Below are 20,850 nucleotides of genomic sequence, written 5' to 3' on the forward strand. Positions count from 1 at the left end.
CCTGTGTAAAGTGTGCGCATCCAAAAAATATCTGTGACATACAGTGTACTTTTTCGAATAGACAGTGTCCGCTTCTGACTGTGACATTACCAGGGCCACATCTGCAGTGTAACCTGTGCGCTTTAAAAATGTATCTGTGACATACAGTGTACTTTTTTGCGTAGACGCTGCGTACAGGGCCATTACCGGTGGCACATCACCTATATAACGTTTCCTCATCCCAAATACCTGTGACATTCCCTGTAATTTTTCATTAGCCGCTGTGGGTTATCTGTGGGATATCTCCTGTGTGACGTTTCCACATCCCAAATACCTTTTTAAATTTGTTTGCACATACACTTCCAAATCCTACGCTACTGTACGTGTAAATGACTTTCAATCATATAGTATGGGACGGGGCAGTGGCCGTGATGCTGATCTTGCACGCAGAGGCCGTGGCCCTGGGCGTTGTGAAACTGTGCCTGCTGCCAGAGCACAAGAAAAACAAGCATCCAGGATATCTAACTTCATGTCCCAGTTTGCAGGGTGGCGCTGGACATCACTCTTGAAGTCAGACCAGTGCGACCTGTAGCTGGCCAGCTAAGACCTGTCCTAGGTTGCTAATATAGCTTATATGTTTATACAGCTAAACCTGCCAATAACCTTAATGCAGTTCCTATGTTTGTGCGTTAAAGACAAAAGCAGAGTTATTTACAGTGACTTCATGTTTGGATGTCATAAAACAGTTAAATATTGTGTTCACAGAAGCAGAAAAGAGAATATACCTTTAAGATTCATTATATAATGTGAGGTAAGCTCAATGACACAGCAGAAACAACAGAAAGCATAGAGTTAAACTGTTGTTGCTGGGCAGGAGTCTAGACCAATCACAGCCAGCCTCACACACAGCAGGAGTCTTGGCCAATCACAGCCAGCCTCACACACAGCCTGTGTGGGAAATTCGCTAGCAGGAGCCAAAATAGGTATTTAAAACAGTTATATAATGTTCCTACTGTTAATATAGGGATTAGAACTGTATACTGAACGAGTTATATGTGTGTTTACTTACAGTTCCACCAAATGCAAACTACAAAGTTCAAAATCCAAATTCAATTTCCATATTGCAATCCAAGTTGCATACATACATACATACCAGTTCATACTGCTAGTAGTTACTGCTAACTGCATATTGCAAATTGTGACCAAATTCAGCAAGCAAACTATTAGTTAAACCTCAGATATACCTCTCAGAGAGATCATAAAGTGCTTAAATAACTTAAAGTGAGAGTACAGATACTCAAGAGAGAAATATATCCACCATTTTATGTTGAATGACAAGATTGAACAGTTGAGCCACCATCTTATGCATACTAGCATTTTGTGATCTTTTCAACACGTGTTATGTACATGGACTATCTGCTGTGGAGGTGGCAGTGTTATATATGAAGAAAAGTTGAAGTTAATAAAGATGTTATTTCAAGCATTTGGTGTGCTCTTTAAATCTACTGTTTTGATAGAACGGCGCTAGAGGAATTACAGAGTAATAGACAGTCTGGTTAGACTAAAAGTCAGAGATATCAATATTCTTCTAATGCCACAGCGCAAAAGACACTTCATAGTGCTGTGCCTGCCACACAACCAGGTGGTCGGTTGGATTGCAGCAGATAATGCTTCCAGTCACTTAAGCACCACCCTATCTTCCACCAAGTCCAGTCTCAGTAGCCAAGAGTCTGATCAACCCAATCCTCACCCTGATCCTCCTTCCTTCCACCATGGAGAGTCTGGGCAAACAAATGATCCCACACTTGGATATTCTGAGAAGCTCTTTTCAGTGCCATTCCTTGATTTGGCCCTCTCGTCAAGCACGATTGAAAAGGGACAGATCTTGTGCCCTGATTCCCAAACTCTTGAGCATCCACAATCACAAGAGGATGACAGTGGGGAACGGCAATTACTGTTTAATGAGGCGGATGATGAGACACAGTTGCCAATAACTCAACGGCAATTACTGACCTTTGTCATTCACTTAGGTAGTGGTTAGGTCAACAACTCAGGAGGATGAGCAGAGCGAGGAAGTGGAAGAGGAGGTGGTGGACGATGAAGTCTCTGACCCACCCTGGGAAGGTGGAAAGCCGAGCGAGGACATCAGTACAGAGGGGGAGGGGTGGCAAAACAGGCTGGAAGAGGCAGTGGGGTGGCAAAAGGGAGAAGGCGGGCCACACAAAACAGGCCCGCAACTGTTCCCCGGAGCACACCAGTGCGGAAATCTCCCTTGCCAAGGGGTAGGTGTTCCGCAGTCTGGCACTTTTTTGAGAAAAGTGTGGACGACAAAAGAATTGTAATTTGCAACCTGTGCCATATAAAAATTTGCAAGGGTGTGAACACTAGCAACCTCACCACCACCAGCATCATCCGCCACATGGCATCAAAGCACCGTAATAGGTGGTCTGAAAACCTGGGTCCACAATCTGTGTCTATGGGACACACCACTGCCTCCTCCTCCCCTGTGTTACGTGCTGGCCAATCCCTTGTCCAAGACGCAGGCCCAGATGCCTCTCACCCTGCACCTGGACCTTCGCAAGCACCATCAGCGACCACATCCACTTCCGTGTCCCAGTGCAGTGTCCAAATGTCCTTGCCCCAGGCACTTGAACGTAAGCGCAAATACCCAGCCGCCCACCCACAGGTCATAACACAAAATGTGCAGCTTTCCAAATTACTGGCCCTGGAAATGTTGCCATTTAGGCTTGTGGACACTGAGGCCTTCCGCAGCCTGATGTTGGCGGCCGTCCCGCGTTATGCAGTCCTCAGGCGCCTCCATTTTTCAAGCTGTGCCATGACCGCCTTACACCAACATGTGTCCTGTAATATCACACGTGCCCTGACCAACGCAGTTACTGGGAAAGTCCACTTAACCACGGACACACAGACAAGTGCATTCGGCCAGTGATGCAACATTTTCCTGATGGCACACTGTGTAAATGTTGTGGAGACTGGGAGCGAGTCGTACCCTGGGATGGCACAGGTGCTACCGACACCAAGGATTGCGGGCCCTATGTCGATCAGGGTTTTCGCCAGCACCTACGTTAGTGGCTCCAACCCCCATTTCTCCTCCTCCACTTCCACCTCTGAATTATCCGTGTGCAGCACCAGTCAGTCATCAGTCGGTAGCTGGAAGCAGTGTAGCACTGCAGTGGGGAAGCGGCAACAGGCCGTGCTGAAGCTGATATGCTTAGGGGACAAACAGCTCACCACTGCAGAGCTGTGTCAGGGGATAACAGACCAGACTGAGCTGTGGCCCTCGCCACTTAACCTAGAACCAGGCATGGTTGTGTCTGATAATGGCCGTAACTTGGTGGAGGATTTGGAGCTCGGCAAGCTGAGACACATCCCATGCCTAGCCCATGTGTTCAACTTAGTGGTTCAGCGGTTTCTCAAAACCTACCCCAATTTGCCTGAGCTACTGGTGAAGGTGCGCCGCGTGTGTGCACATTTCCTTAAGTCATCGACAGCTTTAGCCGGTCTGTCAACGCTGCAGCAGCGCTTTAAATTGCCAGCTCACTGGCTGTTGTGCGACGTGAGCACAAGCTGGAACTCCATGTTGGCCAGGCTTTGTGAGCAGCAGAGGGCAGTAGTGAAATACCAGCTGCAACATGGGCGTCGCCTTTCCAGTCAGCTTCAGCTATTCACAAGCGAGGAGTGGGCATGGATGTCTGACCTCTGTGAGATTTTAAGAAAATTTGAGGAATCAACACAGATGGTGAGTGGCAATAACGCTATTATCAGCGTAACCGTCCCACTTTGTGTCTACTCAAACGCTCGTTGCTCACAATTAAGGATGACGCTTTGCATGTGGAAGAGGTGGAAATGGGGGAAGACATTACACAGGGTGATAGCCAGACCACCCTCAGTTCGTCTTCTCAGCGCAAATTGGACGATGAAAAGGAGGAGGAGATGGTTGCCTCCACTACAGAGGGTAGTACCCATGGAAGTTTAATTCCATCTGTTCAGCATGGGTGGGCAGAAGAGGAGGAAGAGGATGAGGAGATTGAGAGTGATCCTCCTGATGACGACAGCGAAGTCTTGCCTGTTGGTACTCTAGCACACATGGCTGACTTCATGTTAGGCTACCTTTCCCACGACACGCGCGTTATACGCATTTTAGACAACACGGATTACTGGTTGTTCACCCTTCTTGACCCCCACTACAAAGAAAACTTCTCATCTCTCAGTCCTCTGGTAGAGAGGATGAGCAAAAGGGTGCAATACCAGAAGATCCTTGTTGAAAAATTGCTCCAAAAATTTCCATCTGACAATGCTGGCAGCAGAGTCCGTAGTTCCTTGGCCAACCGAGGAGGGGAGACAAGGGGAACACACAGCAGTACCAACAGAGGCAGGGCAACACTCTCCAAAGCCTGGGACAGTTTCATGACACTGTGCCAGCACTCTCACCCTGATGGGTGGCCTAGTTTCACAAGGAAATTTTGGAACATGGTGAAGGAGTACATAGCAGACCGTGTCAGTGTCCTCAATGATCCCTCAGTGCCTTACAACTACTGGGTGTCCAAGCTAGACACGTGGCATGAACTGGCGCTCTACGCCTTGGAGGTGCTGGCCTGCCCAGCCCCCAGCGTTTTGTCTGAGCGAGTATTTAGTGCTGCTGGTGGCATTATAACAGATAAGCGTATCCGCCTGTCAACTGAAAATGCGGACAGGTTGACTCTTATAAAAATGAACAAGGCCTGGATGACCATGACTTCTCTACTCCACCAGAAGAAAGCGGCTAAACATAAGGGCACTTTAAATGTGTTGTTTATAATGTACTGAATACACTGTATTCCCATGCACCCCTTCCAACACAAACAAGGATATATGGTTAAACCTTTTTTTTTTATCCTCCTTCTCTTCCATCATGTCAACATGCTTATTCGTCACATATAATGCCCTCGCATATATGCCCTTCGCATATAATGTTTTGCAGGGTCATCTCAGCTGGAGACCCTTGTATATAATTTTTTAGAAGGTCAGTTCACCAGCAGGCCCTCACTTACAATGTTTTACAGGGTCTGCCCACCAGCAGGCCCTCGCATAAAATGTTTTACAGGGTCAGCTCACCAGCAGGCCCTCACCTAAAATGTTTTACAGGGTCAGCTCACCAGCAGGCCCTCACATATAATTTTTTAGAGGGTCAGCTCACCAGCAGGCCCTTGCATATAATGTTTTACAGGTTCAGCTCACCAGCAGGCCCTTGCATATAATGTTTTACAGGGTCAGCTCACCAGCAGGCCCTCACCTAAAATGTTTTACAGGGTCAGCTCACCAGCAGGCCCTCACATATAATTTTTTAGAGGGTCAGCTCACCAGCAGGCCGTTGCATATAATGTTTGAGAGGGTCAACTCACCAGCAGCCCCTCGCATATAATCTTTTACAGGGTTAGCTCACCTGCAGGCCCTCACCTAATTATATCTAATAGGTAATTTGCGTGCATGATGCCTTGCTTGGATGTGGTAGCCGTTTCTCAGGCTCCCTCTCCGGAATCAAACCCTGATTCAACGTTACCCGTACTCACCATGGTTTGCGCTGACAATAACATTGAAAGTTCATAGGCCAGACATCCGAATGGATCGTCGCCATCACGGGGACGTGCAATCGTCCCCAGGTTATCTAGGGTCACTAGAGCGGCAGCAGGCCCTCACCCATAATGTTTTAGATGATCAGAGCAGCAGGCCCTTGCTCCAATTGTTTTTGAGGGTCACCAGCAGACCATCAATCATAATTTTTCAAGGCTGTGCATGATGTCCTCTTTTATGTGTAACAAAGGTTATATTGGAGTGCCGGTTCCTTGTAATTTTTATCAGCCCCTTTACTTAGTGCATAGGCATTTTGAGTGTAAGAGTCCCACTACCTGAACTATTGTACCACAATGTGAATGAGGCCCTCCATTTTTTGATATACAGGTTGTATTGCAGTGCCTCTTCCTTGTAATTTTTGGCAGCACTTGCACTTTATATGCAAGTAAATATATAGGAAAGAATGTTTCCTATAAATTTTTCTCTAAAATCTAACTTTTCTTCGGTTTTGTGCATATTATTGTCAGTCTGTAAAAGTGGACTACTCAGACAACATCGTTGCCAGCAGCGTCCTGGGAGTCTAAGATGCATCCAGACATCCTCCCCATGCTGTTCCCGAACCATTTTGGTGGTGTTTCAATCAATTTCTGACCTTTTACTATGAACCAGGCACCCTCCCCTCTTCAGAGCAGGGGGTGCCTGGTTTAATGCTTGGGTTCTCCCATTGACTTCCATTATAATTGGGTGCTCGGTAGAGCACCCGAGCATCCCAATGTGTTCAGCCAAAGCACCCGAGCACTTTGGTGCTCGATCAACACTAGATCTAACCCATAAAGCACAGAAAGTGACGCATGCTGTCACTTATTGAAGTGCTGTAGGGAACAAGCAGCAAGCATGCTGTGGCCATGGCTGAAAGGAAACTGTGGAGCGGATCCCAGAACAAACAGTACCTACAAGGACAGAGCCCAGGACTGCAGCGATGAATGGTGAAGCATTGGCAGCAGATTATGGCGTCAAGGACCGCGGCGGTAAGCTGGGGAACAGTGGCGCACAACAGCCTCTGTTGCAAGCTGGACAGAGAGCTGGGATCCTGAGTTTGAATCCAATCAGGGACAACATCTGCATGGAGTTTGTATGTTCTCCCTGTGTTTGCATGGGTTCCCTCTGGGTACTCTTGTTTTCTCCCACACTCCAAAAATATAGAAAGAGGCAAATTGGCTTTCTAGTGTGCGTGAGTGCTAGGTTCCAGCATCTATATAGCAGCCACTGACTTCCCAGGTAGTGACCTCAGCTGCAGAACTATCCTGGTGAGAAAAGGGTATTACAAATGTTTGTCATTGTTCTCGAGTCAACATTTTTTGGACTTTTATGGTATATCTTTAGAAAATTCTGAGATGGGAATAGCCTTGGTGCGGCTGTCACTACGCAAACATGAGATCAGGCATATGGCCATTTGCCCAAGGGACTCAGATGGCCTGTTGGGGTCACCTGCGTAATCTTTGTCGTTGTCCTCCAGCTCCTCATTCTTTTCATGCTCCTCTCCTGTCCCTTGGTCAGTAAGTGTGTATAAAATTCATGGGCATTCATTTCATCCTCCTTGTCCTCATCCTCCTTAGGACTCAGGTGGCTATGAGATGTAGGTGCTATATCTTCTGTCCCCTCACAAATTATATTTCTCAGCATCCCCTCCAGGATGTGAAGGAGTGGAATAACATCATTCATCCCGTAGTTCTGCTGACTGACAAATAAAGTTGCCTCCTCAAAGAGCCTGAGCAAATAGCACGTATGCTGCCACTGGCAAAGATGGAAATTACACTGAGGAATATACCTGTCCGTCTGCTGCATAAAAAAATTGTTGACTGCCTTTCTCTGCTCGTACAGGAGGTCTAACATATGGAATGTGGAGTTCCAATGGGTGTAAACATCTCATATCAAGCGATGTTGAAGAAGATTATTTTGCCTTTGCAGCTCAAGGAGGGCATGTTTTACACAGTAAGAATGGCCAAAGTGCATGAATAGTTTCCTGATCATTTTTAGGAGCTCTTTCAGTCTAGTGAAAGACTTGAGGAACCAGGTGACAATGAGATTGAGATGTGCGCCATACAGGATGCATGGGTCAGCCCACCCTGATGCAGTGCAGACAAAATGTTTTTCCCATTATAAGTAACCATGGTTCCTAACTCCAGTTGGTGAGGAGACAGCCAAGATTTGATTTCTTTATTGATGACGCAGAGTAGTTCTTCCCCAGTGTGGCTCAGTTTGCGCAGGCTGACAAAGTGCAGAACTGCTTTCCATAGGTGATATGATTGAAGACCACTGTGCCCAGGGAAGGTGAGGACAAAGTGGAAAATGAGGAGGCAGAGGAGGACATTGATGTAGAAATTTCATGATTACAACGCAGAGGTGGCACTGCCATCACCTGGCTAAGTTGCTGGTGTGCCTGGGCCAGAAAGACATTTACCCAGTGGGCTGTGAATGACATATTTTGTCCTTGACCATAGCTACAAATCCACACATTAGTGCTGACGTGAACTCTACCAGACACTAAGAGGCCCAAAGACTGGCCCACCTTCTGCTCATTGTATGTGTGCAGGGCTGGTACAGCTTTTTTGGAAAAATTATGTCTCTACCTTGGGTGGGCACAAGCCCTCAGTTCTCTGAAATGTGCAATGTGAGTCAACTACATGGAAAGGGAGGGACTGTAGTACCAGCAACTTGGCTAGGTGCACGTTCAGCTTCTGCACCACTGGATGAGTGCACGTACACTGTTGTCTTTTTGCAATAGCTTTGGTGATCGATTGCTCTCGAAACAAGGGATGAGGAGTAGGATGAGGAGCTTCAGGAGCAATAGACAACAATGAAGTTAATGGGAAGGTATGACAGCTTCCTTCTGCTGACTTGGCCAAGCCCTGACTGCTGGAGAGGGGGTGAGGGCCAGTGGGAGATGCAGGGTTGCTGCATCAGGCTGTAAAACTAAATGAATGGCACGGTTTTCTCACTCCACTTTATGGTGACACTCCGTGTGTTCACACAAAGCCGTCATACCAACATTAGCACCCTCGCCGCAACTCACTTTCTGCCCACACACCCTGCATAGTGCCACGATAATGTCTTCCAGTGACTGTGTGAAATATTCCCACACTGCCGAGTATCGCATTTTCTCTTCACCACTGCGTGAGGCCTGCTTGCCTCTGCTTTTATGAACGATTGCAAAATGAATCCAGGCAGCAAAGGAAGCAATACGGATAATAACAATACATTAGTAAATAGCTTATATTAACTTCCTCTACATAATAAATGCTATTTGCTGAAGGGACACAACCCCTTTAAGAGCTGTTGTCCTGAACAAACTACTTGCAGATGTGAGGCTTACTTAGCAATTTTTATTGCTTTGATACATAAGCATATTTAAAAGCCAGAAAGACGTCTTTGACAATTTGCTGTGTGAAAATAATGCAGTGCTCATATTGCTGCTGTGTTATTCTTACTGATTATCTACTTGATGCAGCAGCAAGTAAGTATAATTATAGCTCCTGCTGTCTCACTAAAATAGGACAGCTTCTTCCTATTCACCTGAGGATATATCATATATATAGCAAAGGCAGACAACACCTTCCGCAACTTTATTTCACTATTTTGGATCAACTTCAAAGACACCTCCAAAATAACCTTCAACTAAAAGTGAGACAAGAGAATTACAAAATCCTACAAAGCTTAGATCTCTCTCAATGAAACATGCAAGCTAGTTCTCTTTCTAGAAGTACAAGAGAACCAGAATGTTTTGTCTTACTTCGTTGACTTGCCTTGAGGGGTACTCTTTGGGGTGCTCTTTATCATTATCAAAAACATTAGGCAAACTTCAAACAAAATAAATCTTGTCTGGTTCGCTCATCCCTACTCTAAACTTTGCGGCTTTTTGAAACCAGCTATCTGGGGAACATGGGATGATAAAGGCCCTCCTTAGTGTTGATATTGATCAATAAGACTACTGCCTCTCCTCTCTTCCATTTCCTTAAACAACTATCCATGGCCAAGCTAATTACTTGTAAAATGCTAACAATGAACATCAAACTAATTCATGGTCAATCCACTCCACACAAGACCATCTTCAATGCTATACTCTTCCCTGCTCCTCAATGTCTCCTAGATTACTCACATGCATCCTCCAAGCTCTGGAACTTATTACGTCAACACATCAAACTCTCCCTAACTTCCTAACCTTCAAAAGCAACCAAAAAACTCGCCTCTTAAGCAAAGTTTACAATCTACATGACACTGCCATGATACATGTACAGTCGTGGCCAAAAGTTTTGAGAATGACACAAATATTAGTTTTCACAAAGTTTGCAACTAAACTGCTTTTAGATCTTTGTTTCAGTTGTTTCTGTGATGTAGTGAAATATAATTACACGCACTTCATACGTTTCAAAGGCTTTTATCGACAATTACATGACATTTATGCAAAGAGTCAGTATTTGCAGTGTTGGCCCTTCTTTTTCGGGACCTCTGCAATTCGACTGGGCATGCTCTCAATCAACTTCTGGGCCAATTCCTGACTGATAGCAACCCATTCTTTCATAATCACTTCTTGGAGTTTTTCAGAATTAGTGGGTTTTTGTTTGTCCACCCGCCTCTTGAGGATTGACCACAAGTTCTCAATGGGATTAAGATCTGGAGAGTTTCCAGGCCATGGACCCAAAATGTCAACGTTTTGGTCCCCGAGCCACTTAGTTATCACTTTTGCCTTATGGCACGGTGCTCCATCGTGCTGGAAAATGCATTGTTCTTCACCAAACTGTTGTTGGATTGTTGGAAGAAGTTGCTGTTGGAGGGTGTTTTGGTACCATTCTTTATTCATGGCTGTGTTTTTGGGCAAAATTGTGAGTGAGCCCACTCCCTTGGATGAGAAGCAACCCCACACATGAATGGTCGCAGGATGCTTTACTGTTGGCATGACACAGGACTGATGGTAGCGCTCACCTTTTCTTTTCCGGACAAGCCTTTTTCCAGATGCCCCAAACAATCGGAAAGAGGCTTCATCGGAGAATATGACTTTGCCCCAGTCCTCAGCAGTCCATTCACCATACTTTCTGCAGAAGATCAATCTGTCCCTGATGTTTTTTTTGGAGAGAAGTGGCTTCTTTGCTGCCCTTCTTGACACCAGGCCATCTTCCAAAAGTCTTCGCCTCACTGTGCGTGCAGATGCGCTCACACCTGCCTGCTGCCATTCCTGAGCAAGCTCTGCACTGGTGGCACTCTGATCCCGCAGCTGAATCCTCTTTAGGAGACCATCCTGGCGCTTGCTGGACTTTCTTGGATGCCCTGAAGCCTTCTTAACAAGAATTGAACCTCTTTCCTTGAAGTTCTTGATGATCCTATAAATTGTTGATTGAGGTGCAATCTTAGTAGCCACAATATCCTTGCCTGTGAAGCCATTTTTATGCAACGCAATGATGGCTGCACGCGTTTCTTTGCAGGTCACCATGGTTAACAATGGAAGAACAATGATTTCAAGCATCACCCTCCTTTTAACATGTCAAGTCTGCCATTTTAACCCAATCAGCCTGACATAATGATCTCGAGCCTTGTGCTCATCAACATTCTCACCTGAGTTAACAAGACGATTACTGAAATGATCTCAGCAGGTCCTTTAATGACAGCAATGAAATGCAGTGGAAAGGTTTTTTTTGGGATTAAGTTAATTTTCATGGCAAAGAAGGACTATGCAATTCATCTGATCACTCTTCATAACATTCTGGAGTATATGCAAATTGCTATTATAAAAACTTAAGCAGCAACTTTACCAATTACCAATATTTATGTAATTCTCAAAACTTTTGGCCACGACTGTACACTAGCCCTGACTCCACGGCACAACCATCTAAGCAGGCTTTAATACTAATACAAAGAAAATATGTGTTGCATTAAAATCCATGTTTTATATTCATTATAATATGCAGATGCAAGAGGCATAATGTGAATGAAAGAGGTTACGGTAAGCATATAGAGTGATCCCTCAAGAAACAATGGCCTCAGGATACAATGTTTTCAACATACAATGGCCTTTTCCAACCCATCGTAAGTTGAAACTAACCTCAACATACAATGCCTCAGACTCAGATCCAACCAATCAAGGCCACTTCTAAAATTGCTGTAGTAGTTGATAGTGAGCAGCTATTCCTGACTGTTATATGTAAGGACTTGATTTATCTGTATTAGTTATCTGCTTATTTTTCTTAAATCTTCATTTTCTCTTATTTTGGTTGACATTTTGGGGTTTTGGAACCGATTACTCAACATACAATGGTTTCAACATACACTGCGTGCAGAATTATTAGGCAAATGAGTATTTTGACCACATCATCCTCTTTATGCATGTTGTCTTACTCCAAGCTGTATAGGCTCGAAAGCCTACTACCAATTAAGCATATTAGGTGATGTGCATCTCTGTAATGAGAAGGGGTGTGGTCTAATGACATCAACACCCTATATTAGGTGTGCATAATTATTAGGCAAGTTCCTTTCCTTTGGCAAAATGGGTCAAAAGAAGGACTTGACAGGCTCAGAAAAGTCAAAAATAGTGAGATATCTTGCAGAGGGATGCAGCACTCTTAAAATTGCAAAGCTTCTGAAGCGTGATCATCGAACAATCAAGCGTTTCATTCAAAATAGTCAACAGGGTCGCAAGAAGCGTGTGGAAAAACCAAGGCGCAAAATAACTGCCCATGAACTGAGAAAAGTCAAGCGTGCAGCTGCCAAGATGCCACTTGCCACCAGTTTGGCCATATTTCAGAGCTGCAACATCACTGGAGTACCCAAAAGCACAAGGTGTGCAATACTCAGAGACATGGCCAAGGTAAGAAAGGCTGAAAGACGACCACCACTGAACAAGACACACAAGCTGAAACGTCAAGACTGGGCCAAGAAATATCTCAAGACTGATTTTTCTAAGGTTTTTTGGACTGATGAAATGAGAGTGAGTCTTGATGGGCCAGATGGATGGGCCCGTGGCTGGATTGGTAAAGGGCAGAGAGCTCCAGTCCGACTCAGACGCCAGCAAGGTGGAGGTGGAGTACTGGTTTGGGCTGGTATCATCAAAGATGAGCTTGTGGGGCCTTTTCGGGTTGAGGATGGAGTCAAGCTCAACTCCCAGTCCTACTGCCAGTTTCTGGAAGACACCTTCTTCAAGCAGTGGTACAGGAAGAAGTCTGCATCCTTCAAGAAAAACATGATTTTCATGCAGGACAATGCTCCATCACACGCGTCCAAGTACTCCACAGCGTGGCTGGCAAGAAAGGGTATAAAAGAAGAAAATATAATGACATGGCCTCCTTGTTCACCTGATCTGAACCCCATTGAGAACCTGTGGTCCATCATCAAATGTGAGATTTACAAGGAGGGAAAACAGTACACCTCTCTGAACAGTGTCTGGGAGGCTGTGGTTGCTGCTGCACGCAATGTTGATGGTGAACAGATCAAAACACTGACAGAATCCATGGATGGCAGGCTTTTGAGTGTCCTTGCAAAGAAAGGTGGCTATATTGGTCACTGATTTGTTTTTGTTTTGTTTTTGAATGTCAGAAATGTATATTTGTGAATGTTGAGATGTTATATTGGTTTCACTGGTAAAAATAAATAATTGAAATGGGTATATATTTGTTTTTTGTTAAGTTGCCTAATATTTATGCACAGTAATAGTCACCTGCACACACAGATATCCCCCCAAAATAGCTAAAACTAAAAACAAACTAAAAACTACTTCCAAAAATATTCGGCTTTGATATTAATGAGTTTTTTGGGTTCATTGAGAACATGGTTGTTGTTCAATAATAAAATTAATCCTCAAAAATACAACTTGCCTAATAATTCTGCACTCCCTGTACAATGATTGTTCTGGAACCAAATAATATTGTAACTTGAGGGACCACTGTAATTAATGCAGAAGGTTCAAATATACAGATGTGTCCTTCCTTACCGTTCTGAGATGTGTGGCACGAGATTTTATTAAAAGATAAAAATAACATTATTTTGTGATGCTGTGTAGTGAGATGTCTATCATATACAGTACAGACCAAAAGTTTGGACACACCTCATTCAAAGAGTTTTCTTCATTTTCATGACTATGAAGGCATCAAAACTATGAATTAACACATGTGGAATTATATACATAACAAACAAGTGTGAAACAACTGAAAATATGTCATATTCTAGGTTCTTCAAAGTAGCCACCTTGCTTTGATTACTGCTTTGCACACTCTTGGCATTCTCTTGATGAGCTTCAAGAGGTAGTCCCCTGAAATGGTCTTCCAACAGTCTTGAAGGAGTTCCCAGAGATGCTTAACACTTGTTGGCCCTTTTGCCTTCACTCTGCGGTCCAGCTCACCCCAAACCATCTCGATTGGGTTCAGGTCCGGTGACTGTGGAGGCCAGGTATCCACCTGACTTCTCCTCAATGGCACTGATGGTCCCAACCCCATTTATAAGGCAAGAAATCCCACTTATTAAACCTGACAGGGCACACCTGTGAATGGGTCCGCAAAAAAAACGGAATGCATACGGAAATGCATCCGTATGTCTCCCGTATCTGTTCCGTTTTTTGCGGAACCATCTATTGAAAATGTTATGCCCAGCCCAATTTGTTCTATATAATTACTGTATACTGTATATGCCATACGGAAAAACAGAACCGAAACGGAAACACAACGAAAACAAAAAACAGAACAACGGATCCGTGAAAAACGGACCGCAAAACACTGAAATAGCCATACGGTAGTGTGAAAGAGGCCTAAGACTGTATAGGAACACATCCCTAACTGGAAACACTCATTGCCAGTTTATTCATATATTTCTAGTAAGACTACCAGTGGAACAGAGCAATGCAGAGTCATAAGAAAAGATGCTGCAGAATTGTTATATTACTAAAACCTTACCAATCTTTTAAGAACTGTAGCCCAGTATGTTCTTAGTAGTGGTAAGAGTACCATGTTGTGCATGTCTTTTAATGTTCTATTCATGCTGAAGAGTGTAAAGTAAAATGTACGATGTAATGACTGTTCATTTCCTATTTACAGGTGAAAAATGTCGAAGCTTTATTGACCTTGCACCAGCATCTGAAAAAGGTAAAGAATAAATGATACATTTACTGCAGAAGCCTAACGTCTGTGCGTGACTAGGATGTAAATGTCTTAATGTGTAGTCTAGTGTGTGGTCATTTTCTATTCTATTCTATTCCTACATTACTTACCTTTACTATCCTATTATTAAAGGGGTTCTCCGGGATTAACCTTTTTTTGCATTAAAAAAAATCAAACCTGTGGAGGAAAGATTAGTTACCAGATACTTACCTTCCAAAGTGCAGCCATTCCTGAGATCTGCCTCCCGTTCACGTGGTCCCTCCAGATGTCTTTTCTTTGCTTCCGGAATAGTCCGTCTTCTTGTCTTCCGCTCCTCTCTTCCTGGCTTGAGCAGGAGACGGATCGTCACTAATGACATCACCACCTCCTGCAAGTTGAAGCGCAGGTGTTCTGCCAGATTCCTATACCTTGGCAGAACACTATACAGGAAGTGACGCGGCCGCACCGGAAGTGACGTGGCTGCACAGGAATCAGCTGGAGGAGGGTGTGTGCGGCGCTGCACAAGCGCACATCCACTGGATTAGCAAAAAATCATTGCAGCGCCGCGGGAGGACTTCATGCACATGCGCAAAACCGTACACCGCGCGTGCGCACTTAGGGGTAGGTAGATTTTCCAGCGCAAAATGTTCCATCAGATCTCCCTACCCCTGAGTGCGCATGCGCACCCAAATCATCAGGAGCAGTTCATCCTTACCACAGAGCTGAGTGCAGAATATCAAGGTCACCACATAGCAGAGCTGAGTGTGGGATATTGGGGGACACCGCAGAGCTTAGTGCTGGATATAGGGGTCACTCAGCTCTGTGGTAAGGATGAATTGCTCCTGATGATTTGTCCGGTCCCAAAATCAAAATTCTTTTTATTACTTAGGGTACTTTCACACTTGCGGCAGAGTGATCCGGCAAGCAGTTCCGTCGCCGGAACTACCTGCCGGATCAGGCAATCTGCATACAACCGGACAGCATTTGTAGACAGATCCATCTCACAAATGCATTGCAAGAACGGATCCATCTGTCCGTTTGTCATACGGACAAATGGATCAGTTTAAAAATGTTTTCACATTTTTACCAGTCTGCGCATGCACAAATACATTCCAATGGAAAAAAATGCCGAATCCGGCATTTAGGCAAGTGTTCAGTTTTTTTGGCCGGAGATAAAACCGTAGCATGCTGCGTTATTATCTCCATCCTGAACAGTCAAAAAGACTGAACTGAAGACATCCTGAATGGAATGCTCTCCATTCAGAATGCATGGGGATAAAACTGATCAGTTCTTTTCCGGTCCCTATGATGGAACTCTATGCCGGAAAAGAAAAACATTAGTGTGAAAGTACTGTGGGGATTTGCTCTGGTAGACAGGCTTGCGGACCCAGTACAGAGGCAATGACAACGTCTTTAATTTAAACAGTGCAGTGTTTTATTCACACATAAGTAAAGTGACAACAAAAAAGCAGTTTCAAGGAAAAACAGTCACCTTGCGTCTGGTGTTTGTTCACACCAGGCTGCAGCACATAAGTCCTTGGGTGAAGCAGAAGTCCACGTGCTTTTTCCCCAAACAATGTAGCAGGCCTTAGTCCCGGCCTTAGTCCCGGCCCAAACTCTCAGGCTCCAACACCCAGGCTGATAAAGCTCCAGTATCAGATGGAGGATAATCCACCCAGCTGAGACTGCTGGCTGGGTTTTTATCCCAAACCAAAACCCGGCCTGGAACGTGGGGAACAGCCACCCACCCTGCACTTTGGCTGCTCCCAGTAAGAGCCCGCCCGGATCGGCTTTACAGCCACACTAAATAATCAATAGTGTCAGTCAGCACTAGCTGCCGCTGACACATGAAATTACCGTCTCTTACCTCACCGGGGCCAGGAACCTCGGTGACACATATCTTGCGCTTTCCTACAGTACCCTTATCTTTATTACTCTATTATTAAATTACTATTCTATTTCTACATTACTTAGGGTACTTTCACACTTGGGGCAGAGGATTCCGGCAGGCAGTTCAGTCTGGCAATCCGGACGCAAATGAATGGCATTTGTCAGATGGATCCGGACAAATGCATTGAAAAACCGGATCCGTCTCTCCGGTGTCATCCGGAAAAACGGATCCGGTATTTATTTTTTTCACAGATTTAAAGGTCGGCGCATGCGCGGATCGGAAGAACGGATCCGTCAATGCGGCAATCTTAATGCCGGATCTAATACATTTCAATGGAAATTAATGCCAGATCCGGCATTCCAGCAAGTGTCAAAAAACATAATAGGGAGTGAACTGATGCATCCTGATGCATACTGAACGGAATGCTCTCCATTCAGAATGCATTAGGATAAAACTGATCCGTTTTTTTCCGGTATTGAGCCCCTGTGATGGAACTCAATGCTGGAAAAGAAAACCGCTAGTGTGAAAGTACCCTTAGTTTTACTATTCTATTCAATTACTACATTACTATTCTTGTAAATTCTTTTATTTTTGAGTATTTAAAGATTTTAAATAGAGATGAGTGAATTTTTCAAAGTTTCGAGTCGCCGGTTCGCCAAATTTTTGGGGAAAACTTTGTTTCGATCCGAATCAATTTGCAGTGAATCACATAAAAAAAATTGCTATTTCCTGGGGAGAGCCTTTATAGTGGTGTATAAAACTGTGCCTTGCAGTAATGCGCATAGGAAGTCTGCTTTGGTAGTGAAATAATACTGTGAGTCCATATGACATCTAGATGAAACACTTCACTTATTTGGTCAGTCACGGGGCTAAAACTAACCAAATAACTCAAGTATGAACTCAGCCTTACAGGTCGATGTTAGCGCCAAGAAGAAGCGCACTCCTTTTACACCGTCGCCAGCTGATTCCACATCGATGTCAACAGAACCTCTTCTATTAAACGCGTATACAACTAGAGCCCCCCTGACATAGTGGAGACGGTGTCAGTAGTAAGTTTGTGTTGACGTCAATGATTAATTTGCCCTTCCTCAGATCCGTCAGAACAATAACCCACAAAAAAATGATCCTGTCTGTGGAGCATACACCTTCACTCGGTCAGCATTTGCTCAATAATCAATCAGTATTGCTAAAGCCCAAAAAAAAAAAACAGGAGTGGATGTAAAACAGAGATGACACGTGAATTGAATATTTGCATGTTTTGTACCCACTCCTGCTTTTGGCTACCAAATCATAAGCCAATTCCGATGGGACCACACAGGCCTTATAACTGCTAAACAGAGAGGATCCGTCGTGTGTCTCATTTTACCTTCCACCTTTACAGTGTGGAGGTGGTGGCAGCATCAGGAGGCCACAGAGTGGCAAGTTGACATAGTGTGGAGGTGGCAGCAGCATGAGGAGACCACAGAGTGGCAAGATAACATAGTTTGGAGGTGGCAGCAGCATCAGGAGGCCATAGAATGGCACGACGGGACCACACAGGCCTTATAACTGCTAAACAGAGAGGATCCGTCGTGTGTCTCATTTTACCTTCCACCTTTACAGTGTGGAGGTGGCAGCAGCATAAAGAGGCCACAGAGGGGCACGATGACAAAGTGTGGAGGTGTCAGCAGCATGAGGAGGCCACAGAGTGGCACAACGACAAAGTGTGGGAGTGTCAGCAGCATGAGGAGGCCAGAGCAGCACGACGACAAAAGATTATGGAGGTGGCAGCAGCATGAGGAAGCCACACAGTGGCACGAAGACGAGAGATTGTGGAGGTGGCAGCAGCATGAAGAGGCCACAGAGTGGCATGACGACAAAGTGTGGAGGTGTCAGCAGCATGAGGATGCCACAGAGTGGCACGAGGACAAAGTGTGGAGGTGTCAGCAGCATGAGGAGGCCACAGAGTGGCACGAAGACAAAGTGTGGCGGTGGCAGCAGCATGAGGAGGCCATTCACCGGCACAAAAGGCTTGGCAAATTGATTGACGAATCCTGTCAAGATTGATGCAAGTGCGGTATTGGCTGCTCATTGAGCCAGATACTTCTGGGGGAACCTGCCTGGCATAAACAGGACTCTAGTAGCTACAGACAATGAGAAGACAAAGCTTCAAGATTGGTTGGAGCCCAGAAGAGTCACAAAGTACATCAAGTTTAAAACCATAACTACCAGCCCCTGGTCTCTTCATCAGGGAAAACATCACAAGTTCCCAGTTATCATGTATGGAAGGGAGGACTGTAACGGATCTCCGGGCACCCCAACTGGGTACATTTGTTGATAAATGCTCCTAGTGCTTCCCGAGGGCTCCAAGCACTCCACTTGACACCGTAAGCACTGCCGACCCCACGAACCGCCGCAGCTTGGTTGGGATCTCGCTGTCTTCTACCCACCCTGGACCTACAACAAGGCTTCCAGGTTCCAGTGGGTAAACCTCTCTTCCTTCAGAGAGCGATGCAGGAACAAGCTCCTAAAAGAGCTCAGGGATTATAGCCAGGGGAGTATACAACGTATAGCATTCCCCAGTGCAGATGCAGCCTTTTCCCCACGCACATGAGACAAGGCTCTATGTTGAGGGTAAAACAGGAACTGACTTTATTGAAGACTAACTCAGTATATATACAGTTCAAGAAGTCTAACAACATAAATCAATCAAACATGAACAGCTTGTAAACAGACATCCCCTCCCCAGTGTCTTAATAAAAGAATAGGGAGAGAGGAGACGCATGTGATGGGATTATCTCCTGAGTGTATCATAGGGTGATCTACTCCTCTACCCCAGAGTTAGCTATCTTAATCCTATCACTAAGACAATAGAACAAAGGGACAAATAAACTAACACATTCATTGGGAGTCTCAGTTCAGAGTTAACCTTTTTTGTGTTGCTGGATTTACACCCTGCACCTTTAATGGGCAATAGGAAAGATGTGGCCTATAACTCTACACATAAATCAGGTTTAATAGTTCCTTGTAACCCCAAGAGGTCTGGGGGGGGTCTCCGTAGTTCTGGGTCCATAGTCCGTAGGCAGGAGGCTAGCCCTCAGGCATCTCCAGCAGCCCCAGTGACGGTTCAGTCTGTCACATTTCTCCCCTCCCAAAAGCAGACTAACCAGGTACCTGACCTCCTGTCGGTCGGTGCCCGAGTTAGTCGAGTAGCCCACCCATAAACAAACACTCCTCCTGTTGAACTCTGGGGCCCGGCTCTGTTCTGTATGTCCCCAGCTGTTCAGTGGGCATCTGCAACTCCTTGCTGCATTGTTGCTCTCTAGCTTGGAGCTGTGGGTACTTGGTGGGCAGAGGCCAACTTCTCTCTACCCGGATGCCAGTTTTTCCACTGGGATGGGGTCAGAGGGTGTTGCAGTCTCCTCCACTACACCCAGGACCCGATTGGGCAGCTGCTGCTAAGGAGTAGGACCGACTGTCCTCCCTCCTGATACTTCCAGCTGTAGCTGGGGATCTGGGCCGGCTGCCCAGCATCCCTGTAGGTGCGATGGAGAGACTTCGGTCCCATCTCCACCCGCCGACTGGGGGTCCTCCCAGGACCAGTCTATGAGGTCCCTCTGTAATTGAGAAGAGAGACCAGCTGTCTCCATTTCTGGATATTTCAGGCTGCCGCTGGGGAGAGAGACCGGTTGTCTCCTCTCCCTGTAGGGTTAGCTGCCGCTGGGGAGTCAGACTGACTGTCTCGACTCTCGGTATTGCTGCCTGGTGCTGGTTAGTGGGACCGACCATCTCCATTCTCAGTGATGCTTGTTGCTGCGGGGACGAGGGACCTACAAACTCCTCTCCCTGTGACACTGACTGCCACTGGGGAGAGAGACCGGTTGTCTGCACTCCCAATAACATACTTGGCCGCTGGGGAGTAGGACCGACTGTCCCTACTCTCGGGAACTCTGGCTGTAGCTGGGGATATGGGCTGGCTGCCCAGCATCCCTGTAGGTGCGTTGGAGAGAACTCAGTCCCATCTCCACCTGCCGACTGGGGGTCCTCCCAGGACTAGTCTATGAGGTCCCCTACCTCCGCAGCTGTAGTGAAGCAGGGGATACCTCAGTCGGGTCTTCCCAGCTGTAGGGTTGTAGGTCTGGGACTGCCACCCAGCTCCACTGCAGTGTATATTGGGGCCGAATTGAGCTGAGGAGGTATTGGTAATCCTGCTTCAGCTCCAACTCCATTGTCACTAGAGATGGCAGGTCTTATCTCACCTCTCTCGCTGTAGCCCAATCATGCATACCCTCCCTGTAATAATAGATATCCCAGACC

At 45.7% G+C, this 20,850-nt stretch overlaps 1 protein-coding gene across 1 annotated transcript in view; it reads left to right on the forward strand.

Annotated features, from left to right (window-relative positions):
* GSG1L (GSG1 like) overlaps positions 1-20,850 on the forward strand; it is a 513,438-nt gene that overhangs the window by 193,408 nt on the left and 299,180 nt on the right. Inside the window, exon 2 of the mRNA XM_040441458.1 lies at positions 14,622-14,669. Coding sequence (XP_040297392.1) covers positions 14,622-14,669 — 48 coding nt within the window. The remainder of the gene's footprint in view (positions 1-14,621; positions 14,670-20,850) is intronic.

Source organism: Bufo bufo, chromosome 7 (genome assembly GCF_905171765.1).
Source record: "Bufo bufo chromosome 7, aBufBuf1.1, whole genome shotgun sequence".
In the NCBI taxonomy this organism is placed as follows: Eukaryota; Metazoa; Chordata; class Amphibia; order Anura; family Bufonidae; genus Bufo; species Bufo bufo.